Source organism: Carcharhinus amblyrhynchos, unplaced genomic scaffold, assembly GCF_965287045.1.
Source record: "Carcharhinus amblyrhynchos unplaced genomic scaffold, sCarAmb.v2.hapA scaffold_969, whole genome shotgun sequence".
Taxonomy (NCBI): Eukaryota; Metazoa; Chordata; class Chondrichthyes; order Carcharhiniformes; family Carcharhinidae; genus Carcharhinus; species Carcharhinus amblyrhynchos.
Genome location: NW_027650709.1, coordinates 17,642 through 30,900, shown reverse-complemented (window position 1 = coordinate 30,900; position 13,259 = coordinate 17,642). Strand labels below are relative to the sequence as shown.

Genomic DNA, 13,259 nt, shown 5'->3' with positions numbered 1-13,259 from the left:
AGGAGAGTCGGCCATTTTGTGGGCTTCACGCGTGTGACGGCTGCAGTCGCAATCGGGACAGCGCTGGGAACCGGTGGGAAGAGAGGTAAGAGATTTAAATCTTCTTTTTAAATGTATTTTAAATCTATTTTGCATGTGATTATTGGGCCCGGCATGGAACTTGCCGGTCCTGATTAAATCTCCCACCCCCACCAGGAGGACTGCATTCCGGTGGAGTAGCTCCCCACGTTTGGGGAACTCGCGGAAGACCCCGCCGGAGTGAAGGGGGGGCAGTCGGGGCCTCCCAGGGTGTTGGGCGGTGGGGGGGGGGGGGCTGGTGGTGCCCCCTGGGCATGGGCACCCTGGCAGTGCCTGCCTGTGCCGCCGGCACTGCCCAAGGGGCAAAGTGCCCATGCCCAGGGGGGCCACCTTGGCATTGCCCACTGGACATTGGGGCAGGGCCTGGAGTACGATTGGTTGGGGTTGGGGGGGGGGTGTTCCGCTGCCACTCTGCATGGCGATTGGTCTGGGCTGGAGGGAGGGAAGTGACTGGGGTGGACTGGGAGGGGGCGAGATTGTTTAGGACTGAGACGCAGGGAAATTTCTTAACTCAAAGACTTGTAAATCTTGGGCATTCTTGACCCCAGAGGGATAGGGGATGCTTTGTCATTGAGGACGTTGATTGCTGGGATTCTGACGGCTGTTTTTAGTTCCTAAGGGAAACAGGGAACGGGCACTAGATTGTTGGCCAGACCCCAAATATCAGGGGCCATCCACCATTGCAACTGATAAAGCTGCAGGTTCAAGACCTTTGGAATAAAGTCACCAAGAAACCCCAGGTTTTGAACAAGCTGTTAAACTTTACTATACAAGTTCAATAAGATGAAGCAATTTATAATATATATCTTATTAACATTCAGGGTAAGTACGAGGCACATGGCAATTAATGGAAAAGCTGTGGTCGCATGCAACACACTAGAGAGTAAATGACAGATGCAACCAAGACAGAGTCCATGGATCTCAAGAACCCACCCACATGTTAGCTCCACTCTCTGCACCCACCAATCTCACTTGTCTTTCTCACGAGTGCTTCCCCTCTTTGAACATCCTACTTTGGAATCCGCCTCAGCCGTCGCTCCTGCCCGGATGGCTGGAGCAGAGGGTGTCATTCCTGCCTTCCGAGAACTCTTCTCCCTGGATTCCTGCCTCTCCTTGAGACGCCAGCTGACAGGTGCGTTTTGGGTGTGTGGCCATGCCAAGTTGGAGCAGCACTGTGCCAAAGAGGGTACCCTTGCCTCTGGGGCTAACTTCCATCCCTGCCACCGTGGCACTTCCCAAGCTGCATCCCCCAAACTGCCTGACTGCAGCGGAGTTGTTCGGTGACCCTTGGACTGATCTGATGACCTATCAAAGCACTCCCAGAGGATTCAGTCCTTATTGGCAGGCAGGAACCGATCTGCTCAACCTTTTCCTCGAAAGACAAAACCCCTTTCATCCCAGGAATCGGCCCAGTTCCTGATCCTTCTGCCAATGGGAACAGTTTCTCCCTCTCTGTCCCAGACCTCAATCCCCCCTCATGATTTTGAACCCTTCGATCAAATCTCCTCTCAACCTTCTCTTCTCCCAAGGAGAACGTTCCCAACTTCTCCCAATCTATCCACGGAGCTGAAGCCCCCTTATCCCTGGAACCATTTTCTTCAATCCTTTCTGCACTCTCTCTCTCTCTCTCTGTCTCTTTTTCTCTCTTTCTCTCTCTGTCCCTCTCTCTCTTTCTATCTCTCCCCCTCTGTCTGCCTCGCTCTCTCTCTGTCTCTCTCTCACCCTGTGTCTCTCTCTCTCTCTTCCTCTCTCTCCCTCTCTCTGTCTCTCCCCCTCTCTCTGCCTCTCTCTCTCTGTCTGTCTGCCTGTCTCTCTTTCTCTCTCTGACTGTCTGTCTCTCTTTGTCTGTCTGTCTCTCTCTCTGTCTCCCCCTCTCTCCCTCGCCCTGTGTCTCTCTCTCTTCCTCTCTCTCTCTCTCTGTCTCTCTCCCTCTCTCTGTCTCTCTTCCTCTCTCTGTCTTTCTCCCTCTCTCTGTCACTCCCTCTCTGTCTCTCTTTGTCTCTCTCTCTCTGTCTCCCCCTCTCTCTCTGTCTGTCTGTCTTTCTCCCTGTCTGTCTCTCTGCCTGTGTCTCTCTATCTGCCTCTCCCTCTCTCTCTCTAAAGTGAACATCCCCGCTAAAGTCCAATGCCCAGAGCTGGACACAATACTCCAGTTGAGGCTGAACTGGTGTTTTAGACAAGTTTAACACAAACTCCTTGTCTTGTACTCTGCACCCCCTATGAATAAAGCCCAGGATAGCGTTTACTTTATGAATGCCTCTCTCCAATTGTCCTGCTACATTTCTGCAAATATCCCTGCGGGACCTCCTGTGACTGGTGGTCTGCACAGGGTCTGGGGTTGCGTTGTCAGCCCAGTATTGACATTTTAGTCTGATTAGTTGTTATTTTGAAGCTTTGATTTTTGTTACGCTCTCCCATCGGGGCTGCCAAAGCCCCTACCCCACCTTATTAGTTTAATTGTATATTAAGAGAGTATATACCCGAGGTCTACCCCTTTAGAATTGTTATTTTATATTGTCCCTCTCATCTGCGCCCAATGAATTGTTTGCGTATTCACAGGGTGCGCTCCTCATTCTGTGTCTTTGATGCGAGGTCAGGATAATAATGGGCAATGAGACACCGGTTAAATAATTTGCCAGCGCAGTGGGAACTCCATCAGAGGTGATTCTCAATACTGGTTTTGGATCTCAGACGGGAGCTGGAGACGGACTGCGTCAGGTCCTCGCTGAAGGCCACATGGAGGGACGAGGCTATGGAGCGCCTGAAACGCTGGCGGAAGTCGCGGCCCATGAAGACGTACAGGACGGGGTTGAGGGCGCTGTTGAGGGAGGCCAGGCCGACTGCCACGCAGTCCCATTTCACAGCCACGGGATGGGGGAAGAAGGCCTGCATCAGTCCAAAGAGGTGGTAGGGAAGCCAGCACACGAAGAAGGCCAGCACCACCACGGCGATGAGGCGGACGGGCTTGCGGGACTTGGCGAAGCGGGCATGCTGGACCTTGAGGGCGATCAGCAGGTAGCAGGCCGCCATGAGCAGGAAGGGCAGGGTGAAAGCCACCAGGACGCGACTGGCCTCCACCACCTGCTTGGTCCGCGCACCGAACGGCCCCGCATCGTAGTCCATAAAGCAGAAGGCCTGACCCAACATCAGGAATTCCACCCTGCGGTGCAGCAGGGTGGGCAGGCACATGAGGAGGGCCAGGAGCCAGGCGGTGGCGCAGGCCCACTGCGCCGCGCCCACCGTGCGCCAGCGCTGCGACCAGACGGGCTGGGTGATGGCCAGGCAGCGGTCCACACTGATGGCGCTCAGCAGGAAGACGCTGGCCGACATGTTGAGGACGATGGCCGAGGGGATGAGCTTGCAGAGTAGCGTGTCATCCGGCCAGTGGCTCCAGGTCAGCAGGTTGGCAGCCTGTAAGGGCAGCGAGCAGCAGTAGGCCAGGTCCGCTGCCGCCAGGTTGAGGAACCACATGGAGTTGACCGTCCGTTTCATCTTGCAGCCCGCCACCCAGATGACAGCGGCGTTGCCAGGGACGCCCACCAGGAAGGTGATGATGTAGATGGTGACAGCTACAATGGGTGGCAGTTTCAATTGCCACGTAGTCACCTCGTCATCGTCATCGTCAGGGAATGTATAGTTTCCAAACAAAGTGTAGTTCCAATCTAACTCGGAATAATTGCCATACTCCATCAGATCCTGAAATAAAAAGATTGTTGGCGATTATCAGAGCAGCCATCTTAGGTGGGGCCAGAAAGGTGGGGGGGGTGCTTATGATTCCCCGATCCCTCAGTGCGCCAAACCCCCCCCCCCCAACAAGGACATCCCAAACTGCCTCAAAAACAATGGAGGAGTTTTTCATCCTTCCAGTGTGCTGGAACACACGGCAACCAATTTGCACACAGCCAGACCCCACAACAACCAATCAGCTGACTGACCCACGTCACGTTTTTTTAGGGAATTGGATCCAGCGAGGAATATTGGCTACAGGTCATGGTGACAAGGGAAACTGCCCCTCCACTCCTCCCCACTTCAAAACAGGATGTAGAATATCTTCTCAGTTGGCACAGGGAGGACCTCAGGATTCATGTCTTAGCAAGGTCCATCTGTCCCTCCCACAGTGCGGCGCTCCCTCAGCACTGACCCTCCCACAGTGCGGCGCTCCCTCAGCACTGACCCTCCCACAGTGCGGCGCTCCCTCAGCACTGACCCTCCCACAGTGCGGCGCTCCCTCAGCACTGACCCTCCCACAGTGCGGCGCTCCCTCTGCACTGACCCTCCCACAGTGCGGCGCTCCCTCAGCACTGACCCTCCCACAGTGCGGCGCTCCCTCAGCACTGACCCTCCCACAGTGCGGCGCTCCCTCAGCACTGACCCTCCCACAGTGCGGCGCTCCCTCAGCACTGACCCTCCCACAGTGCGGCGCTCCCTCAGCACTGACCCTCCCACATTGCGGCGCTCCCTCAGCACTGACCCTCCCACATTGCGGCGCTCCCTCAGCACTGACCCTCCCACAGTGCGGCGCTCCCTCAGCACTGACCCTCCCACAGTGCGGCGCTCCCTCAGCACTGACCCTCCCACAGTGCGGCGCTCCCTCAGCACTGACCCTCCCACAGTGCGGCGCACCTTCAGCAGTGACCATCCGACAGTGCGGTAGTCCCTCAGCACTGACCCTCCCACAGTGCGGTAGTCCCTCAGCACTGACCCTCTGACAATGCAGCGCTCCCTCCGCACTGACCCTCCCACAGTGCGGTAGTCCCTCAGCACTGACCCTCTGACAATGCAGTGCTCCCTCAGCGCTGACCTTCCGACAATGCGGCGCTGTCTCAGCACTGACCCTCCCACAGTGCGGCACTCCCTCACCACTGACCCTCCCACAGTGCGGCGCTCCCTCAGCACTGACCCTCCCACAGTGCGACGCTCCCTCGGCACTGACCCTCCCACAGTGCGGCGCTCCCTCAGCACCGACCCTCCCACAGTGCGGCGCTCCCTCAGCACTGACCCTCCCACAGTGCGGCGCTCCCTCAGCACTGACCCTCCCACAGTGAGGCGCTCCCTCAGCACTGACCCTCCCACAGTGCGGCGCTCCCTCAGCACTGATCCTCCCACAGTGCGGCGCTCCCTCAGCACTGACTCTTCCACAGTGCGACGCTCCCTCAGCACTGACCCTCCCACAGTGCGGCGCACCTTCAGCAGTGACCCTCCGACAGTGCGGTAGTCCCTCAGCACTGACCCTCTGACAATGCAGCGCTCCCTCCGCACTGACTCTCCCACAGTGCGGTAGTCCGTCAGCACTGACCCTCTGACAATGCAGTGCTCCCTCAGCGCTGACCTTCCGACAGTGCGGCGCTCCCTCAGCACTGACCCTCCCACAGTGCGGCGCTCCCTCAGCACTGACCCTCCCACAGTGCGGTGCTCCCTCAGCACTGACCCTCCCACAGTGCGGTGCTCCCTCAGCACTGACCCTCCCACAGTGCGGCGCTCCCTCAGCACTGACCCTCCCACAGTGCGGCACTCCCTCAGCACTGACCCTCCCACAGTGCGGCGCTCCCTCAGCATTGACCCTCCCACAGTGCGGCACTCCCTCAGCACTGACCCTCCCGTAGTGCGGCGCTCCCTCAGCACTGACCCTCCCACAGTGCGGCGCTCCCTCAGCACTGACCCTCCCACAGTGCGGCACTCCCTCGGCACTGACCCTCCCACAGTGCAGCGCTCCCTCAGCACTGACCCTCCCACAGTGCGGCGCTACCTCAGCACTGACCCTCCCACAGTGCGGTGCTCCCTCAGCACTGACCCTCCCACAGTGCGGCGCTCCCTCAGGACTGACCCTCCCACAGTGCAGCGCTCCCTCAGCACTGACCCTCCCACAGTGCGGCGCCCCCTCAGCACTGACCCTCCCACAGTGCGGCGCTCCCTCAGCACTGACCCTCCCACAGTGTGGCGCTCCCTCAGCACTGACCCTCCCACAGTGCGTACCTCCGTCTGTACTGACCCTCCGAAAGTAGATTATGAAAATAAACTGTCCATTAACATTAGAAACCAACTGTACAAGTTTCTGTAGGTATGTAAATAGAAGAAGATTGACAAAAACAATCGGAAACAGGGAAATACCTACGGGGAACAATAAAGTGGGTGAGGAACTAAATTTGTGATTTGCTTCCGTCTACACAAGAAGAATGAATAAAGATGAAGGAAGCATGTGTACCAGAAGTTCTGAGAGAAACACATTTTAGTGAGGAGTTGGAAGAAATCAGCATTAGTAGAGAAATGGTTTTGGTGAAATTGTTGGACTGATAATCTTCATCCCAGAATAATGAAGGAAGTGGCCTTGGGAATATTGGATCCATTGGTGTGTATTTTCCCAAATTCTTTGGACTCTGGGCTGTTTCCTACAGATTGGAGACTAGGTAATGTAAGCCTGCTATTCAAAGAGAGAGGTAGAGAGAAAACAGGGAACTATAGACCAGTGACCTGAACATTGGTGCTGGGGAAATTGCTGGAGGTTATAATAAAGGATTCCATATCTCAGCATTTGGAAGGCAGTGGTATGATCAGACAAAGTCAGCATGGTTTTACAATCATGCTTGACACATCGACTGGAACTTTTTGAGGATGTAGCTCGCAGAGTTGACCAAGCAAACCTGTGGATGTGGTTTATTTCGACTTTCAGAAGTTCAGAAGATACGGGAGCAGAATTAGGCTGTTCTTCCCATCGAGTCGGGCGGCACAGTGGGTTAGCACTGCTTCACAGCTTCAGGGACCTGGGTTCGATTCCGGCTTGGGTCACTGCCTGTGTGGAGTTTGCACTTTCTCCCCGTGTCTGCATGGGTTTCCTCTGGGTGCTCTGGTTTCCTCCCACAGTCCAAAGATGTGCAGGTTAGGTTGATTGGCCATGCTAAAAATTGCCTCTTAGTGTCCTGAGATGCGTAGGTTAGAGGGATTAGTGGGTAAATAGGTAGGGATATTGGTGTAGGGCCTGGGTGGGGTTGTGGTCGGTACAAACTTGATGGGCGAATGGCCTCTTTCTGTACTATAGGATTCTATGATTCTATGAATCTGTTCTGCCATTTGATCATGGCTGATGTACTCTCATCCCCATTTTCCTGCCTTCTCCCCATAACCATTCAACCCCATTACCAATTATAAAATTTATAATTTATAAAATTCTAACAGGGTTAGACAGGATGCATTCAGAAAGAATGTTCCCAATGGTGGGGGGAGTCCAGAACTAGGGGTCATAGTGTGAGGATAAGGGGTAAACCTTTTAGGACTGAGGTGAGGAGAAATTTCTTCACCCAGAGGGTGGTGAATGTGTGGAATTCACTCCCACAGAAAGTAGTTGAGTTGTGTGATTTCGAGGAGAAATTCGATACAGCTCTTGGGGCTAAAGACATCAAGGGATATGGGGAGAAGAGGGGATCAGGATATTGAATTTGATAATCAACCATCATCATAATGAATGGTGGAGTAAGCTCAAAGGGCCGAATGGCCTACTTCTACTTCTAGTTTCTGTGTTTCTATACGTGATGCATATGCCCACACTCTCCAGTCCATGATTCTATATAAGCACAGCGCTCCCTCCGCACTGATCCTCCCACAGTGCGGGACTCCCTCAGCACTGACCCTCCCACAGTGCGGCGCTCCCTCAGCACTGACCCTCCCACAGTGTGGCACTCCCTCAGCACTGACTCTCCCACAGTGCGGCACTCCCTCAGCACTGACCCTCCCACAGTGCGGCGCTCCCTCCGCACTGATCCTCCCACAGTGCGGCAGTCCCTCAGCACTGATCCTCCCGCAGTGCGGCACTCCCTCAGCACTGACCCTCCCACAGTGCAGTGTTCCCTCAGCACTGACCCTCTCACAGTGCGGCACTCCCTCAGCACTGATCCTCCCGCAGTGCGGCACTCCCTCAGCATTGACCCTCCCACAATGCGGCAGTCCCTCAGCACTGATCCTCCCACAGTGCGGCGCTCCCTCAGCACTGATCCTCCCACAGTGCGGCGCTCCCTCAGCACTGATCCTCCCACAGTGCGGCGCTCCCTCAGCACTGACCCTCCCACAGTGCGGCACTCCCTCAGCACTGACCCTCCCACAGTGCGGCACTCCCTCAGCACTGACCCTCCCACAGTGCGATGCTCCCTCAGCACTGACGGCAGGCGAGGATTCTGGGACTCGATCCTGCGCCCTTCTGACTGAGGAGGGGGGAGGGCTGGCCCACTTTAATTGGTGTCAAATGGGTGCTGCCGTGTGCTGTATCCCTGACAGGTGTAATCTGTGTGAACGAGGTTTTATCCCAGTGTGATATCTTTCGGGGAATGCTGGGGGATCCAGCAGGGGAGCTTGCGAGGCGCAGTGGGTGATAGAGAACAAGCAGGATGTCCCTGACAAGCATCTGCTTCCTGGTTAGGTCATTCCTGAACACAGAATGCCTCAGATGATAAGCCACAAATCTCAAAAACCCACGAGCCGCAGACCAGAGAATCCACAGCGATGTCAGGCAAAAAAAAAACCTGGAAGTGACACTTAAACCACCTCGAACTTCAACTCTCCCTCTCTGCATTTCAGCCAGAGATGGAAAGAAAGGAAGATCTTAATAAACAGGAACCAGACCATTCAGCCCATTGAGCCCTGCTCTCCCATTCCATCAGATCCTGATTGTGGCAGTAACTCCATTTTCCTGTCTGTCCCCCTTCTCCCCCATTAATCCTCACCACCACCCCTCCCGCCATCTGTCTAACCCGCCCTTGAAAATATTGAATGAGTCACACCGCAGCCCCCACTGCTGTCTGTGGGGGCGGTGGGGTGGTGGGGTGGGGGGTAATTCCACAGACTGAGCATCATCTGAGAGAAGAAATTCCACATCATCTCCGTCTTCAGTGGGAGACCCCCCCCACCCCATTCTCAGACTGTACCCCCCGCCCTCCCCCAGAGGGTGGTGGGGAGGTAACAAGAATCCTCTCAGAATCCACCCTGTCTAACCCCCACCTTTCCCGCTCAGGGTCTGAGATGTTACCATGATTCTACCACCCCTCCTATCTCTGTAACCTCCTCCAGCCCCTACAACCCTCCCTATCTCTGTAACCTCCTCCAGCCTCTACAACCCTCCCTATCTCTGTAACCTCCTCCAGCCTCTACAACCCCTCCTATCTCTGTAACCTCCTCCAGCCCCTACAGCCCTCCCTATCTCTGTAACCTCCTCCAGCCCCTACAACCCTCCCTATCTCTGTAACCTCCTCCAGCCCCTACAACCCTCCCTATCTCTGTAACCTCCTCCAGCCCCTACAACCCTCCCTATCTCTGTAACCTCCTCCAGCCCCTACAACCCTCCCTACCTCTGTAACCTCCTCCAGCCCCTACAACCCTCCCTACCTCTGTAACCTCCTCCAGCCCCTACAACCCTCCCTATCTCTGTAACCTCCTCCAGCCCCTACAACCCTCCCTATCTCTGTAACCTCCTCCAGCCCCTACAACCCCCCCTATCTCTGTAACCTCCTCCAGCCCCTACAACCCTCCCTGTCTCTGTAACCTCCTCCAGCCCCTACAACCCTCCCTATCTCTGTAACCTCCTCCAGCCTCTACAACCCTCCCTATCTCTGTAACCTCCTCCAGCCTCTACAACCCTCCCTATCTCTGTAACCTCCTCCAGCCTGCTACAACCCTCCCTATCACTGTAACCCCCTCCAGCTCCTACAACCCTCCCTATCTCTGTAACCTCCTCCAGCCCCTACAACCCACCCTATTTCCATAGCCTGCTACAACCCTCTGAGATCTCTGAGCTCCACCAATTCCGGCCTCTCGAGCATCCCCCGATTCCCATCGCTCCGCCATTGGTGGCTGTGACTTCAGCTGCCTGAGGGGCCCTGAGCTCAGGAATTCCCTCCCTAAACCTTTCCATTTCTCTCTCTCTCTGTATGTCTTCTCTCTCTGTCTCTTTCCTTGTCTCTCTCTCTCTCTCTCTCTGTGTCTCTCTCCCTCCATCTCTCTCTCACTGTCTCTCTCCCTCTATCCTCCCCCTTCTCTCTTTTCTCTCTTTCTCTGTGTGTGTGTGTCTCTCTCCCTCTGTCCTCCCTCCCTCTCTCTCTCTCTGTGTGTGTGTCTCTCTATGTCTCTTTCCCTCTGTCTCTCTCTCACTGTCTCTCTTCCTCTGTCCTCCCTCTCTCTCTCTCTTTCTGTGTGTGTCTCTCTCTCTATGTCTCTCTCCCTCTGTCTCTCTCTCTATGTCTCTCTCCCTCTGTCCTCCCTCTCTCTCTCTCTCCCTCTGTCCTCCCTCTCTCTCTCTCTCTTTCTGTGTGTGTGTCTCTCTCTCTCTATGTCTCTCTCCCTCTGTCTCTCTCTCACTGTCTCTCTCCCTCTGTCCTCTCCCCTCTTTCTTTCTCTGTGTGTGCGTCTCTCTCTCTGTGTCTGTCTTCCTCCGTCTCTCTCCCTCCATCTCTCTCTCTCTCCCTCTTTCTGTGTGGGTGTGTCTCTCTCTATGTCTCTCTCCCTCCGTCTCTCTCACTGTATCTCTCCCTCTGTCTTCCCCCCTCTCTCTTTCTCTCTGTGTGTGTATCTCTCTCTCTGTGTCTGTCTTCCTCCTTTTCTCTCCCTCCATCTCTCTCTCTCCCTCTTTCTGTGTCTCTCTTCCTCCGTCTCTCTCCCTCCGTCTCTCTCTCTCTCTCCCTCTGTCCTCCCCTCTCTCTCTCCCTCCATCTCTCTCTCTCTCACTGTCTCCCTTTCTCCTCCTTAAAAAACAACCTCATTGAGTGAGCTTTTGGTAGCCTGTCCCAGATTTACCCGGGTCTTGCCCAGGGTTGCTTGTAAGGGTGACGTGTTTTGATATATGCAGTTGCAAGAATAAGTTGAGGCATACTTATACCCATGGCTAAAGACAGAGAAATATTGGTTGCAATGAAGCAGGTCAGATGACGCCTTGTCAAAGTTTGCCAAGATCCAAGTAACTAATCCAGACACACTGACAAAAACATTTGACTGTGACAAAACCAAAAAGGTTCCATCTGCTTACCTCGAAGGTGAACAGGTCCATAGCGCTCCCTGTCAAACTGAGGGACAGAAAGAGAATGCCTGGGAAGAAAGACAAGCAGAAGAATCACAAAACGCTGAGTAGTTTGTGAGACAGATAAAGCTTCACACGTCTTACTGAAACCAAGACCTTCCCCTTTCTCTTTTGCTGCTTTCTCTGTGTTACAGCATTGGCGACATACACAGGGTTAGATACAGAGTAAAACGCCCTCTACACTATCCCCATCAAACATTCCCAGGACAGGGACAGCACGGGGTTAGATACAGAGTAAAACGCCCTCTACACTGTCCCCATCAAACACTCCCAGGACAGGGACAGCACAGGGTTAGTTACAGAGTAAAGCTCCCTCTACACTGTCCCCATCAAACACTCCCAGGACAGGTACAGCACGAGGTTAGATACAGAGTAAAGCTCCCTCTACACTGTCCCCCATCAAACACTCCCAGGACAGGTACAGCACGGGGTTAGATACAGAGTAAAGCTCCCTCTACACTGTCCCCCATCAAACACTCCCAGGACAGGTACAGCACGGGGTTAGATACAGAGTAAAGCTCCCTCTACACTGTCCCCCATCAAACACTCCCAGGACAGGTACAGCACGGGGTTAGATACAGAGTAAAGCTCCCTCTACACTGTCCCCCATCAAACACTCCCAGGACAGGTACAGCACGGGGTTAGATACAGAGTAAAGCTCCCTCTACACTGTCCCCCATCAAACACTCCCAGGACAGGTACAGCACGGGGTTAGATACAGAGTAAAGCTCCCTCTACACTGTCCCCATCAAACACTCAGAGAAGGAGGCGGTCAGAGATGTTTCGTGAGGGAGTTCCAGAGCTTAGGGCCCCCAGGCAGCTGAAGGCATTGCCTCAAATGGTGGAGCGTTGAGAATTGAGGGATGCTCAAGAGGCTGGAATTGGAGGAGTGCACAGATCTGAAGGGTTGTAGGAGGTTACAGAGATAGGGAGGGTTGTAGGGGCTGGAGGAGGTTACAGAGATAGGGAGGGTTGTAGGGGCTGGAGGAGGTTACAGACTTAGGGAGGGTTGTGGGGGCTGGAGGAGGTTACAGAGATAGGGAGGGTTGTAGGGTCTGGAGGAGGTTACAGAGATAGGGAGGGTTGTAGGGGCTGGAGGAGGTTACAGAGATAGGGAGGGTTGTAGAGGCTGGAGGAGGTTACAGAGATAGGGAGGGTTGTAGGGGCTGGAGGAGGTTACAGAAATAGGGAGGGTTGTAGGGGCTGGAGGAGGTTACAGAAATAGGGAGGGTTGTAGGGGCTGGAGGAGGTTACAGAGATAGGGAGGTTTGTCGGGGTTTGAGGAAATTACAGAAATAATGATGATTGATCCCATTGAGCCAAACGTGGGCAACTGGGACAAGCTCAGTGATTAAAAAGAAGGGCAAAAGGCAAGTTGGTTGAGGGGCCTGTTTCCATGCTGTAAATCTCTTCGACTCATCCAGGCGAGTGGGAGAGTATTCCATCACACTCCTGACCTGTGCCTTGGTGATGGTGGACAGGCTTTGTGGGGGAGTTAGGTGGTGAGTTCCTCTCCGCAGGATTCCCAGCCTCTGACCTGCTCTCCAGGGTAGGAGTGTTGCTCCCACGGGGTTTAACATTGCGCTGATGAAGGAGAGATGGACTTTTGGGAGTGTGGTCGGGGACAGGAGGGGAGTACAGCTCGCCGTGCCTTCAGGAGTTTGATAAATGCTCACTTGGGATTTGGGTGAAGCTAAAGTTGGGCGCAGCACCAACAGGTGAAGCAATGTGCAAAGCATCGACTAGAATTGACTCAACTGTCCAGCATGTGACCCTGCGTGCAAACATCCCCCCCACCCCCACCACAGACACCACACCAAATTTTTTTCCAATCCTTCTTCCCAAGATTTCCACCAAAACCTTTCCCCAATCCCAAAACCCCTCATGGACAAACAAAGAGCTTTTTGTTTTTATTGCCTGTTATGCGGGAAACGCAGGAGGGCCAACCCGTGCACAGCAAGATCCCACATGCTCACCACCACCACCCCCCTCCACACCCACAGGCAGAAATGGCCCAGACTTTTCTGTTCTCTGGTGACGTCCGTTGTGGGATAGACCCAGGACGCTGGGGAAAATTGAACATATTCTACCCTCCGACTCTGCTCCACCATCACCACACCACCCCCCGCCC

At 54.6% G+C, this 13,259-nt stretch overlaps 1 protein-coding gene across 1 annotated transcript; it reads right to left on the bottom strand.

Annotated features, from left to right (window-relative positions):
* Window positions 1-870: 870 nt before the first annotated feature.
* LOC145340383 (C3a anaphylatoxin chemotactic receptor-like) lies at window positions 871-11,159 on the bottom strand. Its single transcript, XM_080184844.1, has 2 exons — window positions 11,078-11,159; window positions 871-3,774 (listed from the first exon to the last, which is right to left on the bottom strand). Exons 1-2 carry the CDS (start codon window positions 11,096-11,098, stop codon window positions 2,734-2,736), a joined length of 1,062 nt encoding a protein of 353 aa, XP_080040970.1. The 5' UTR covers window positions 11,099-11,159; the 3' UTR covers window positions 871-2,733.
* Between the last annotated feature and the right edge of the window lie 2,100 nt (window positions 11,160-13,259).

What these genes read in the sequence shown, in the direction of transcription:
- LOC145340383 (XM_080184844.1), bottom strand. Translation starts at nt 11,098, where the DNA reads ATGGACCTGTTCACCTTCGAG. An exon ending in TGGACCTGTTCACCTTCGAG is followed by an intron (nt 3,775 to 11,077) that starts GTAAGCAGATGG and finishes TTTTTATTTCAG; the next exon opens with GATCTGATGGAGTATGGCAA.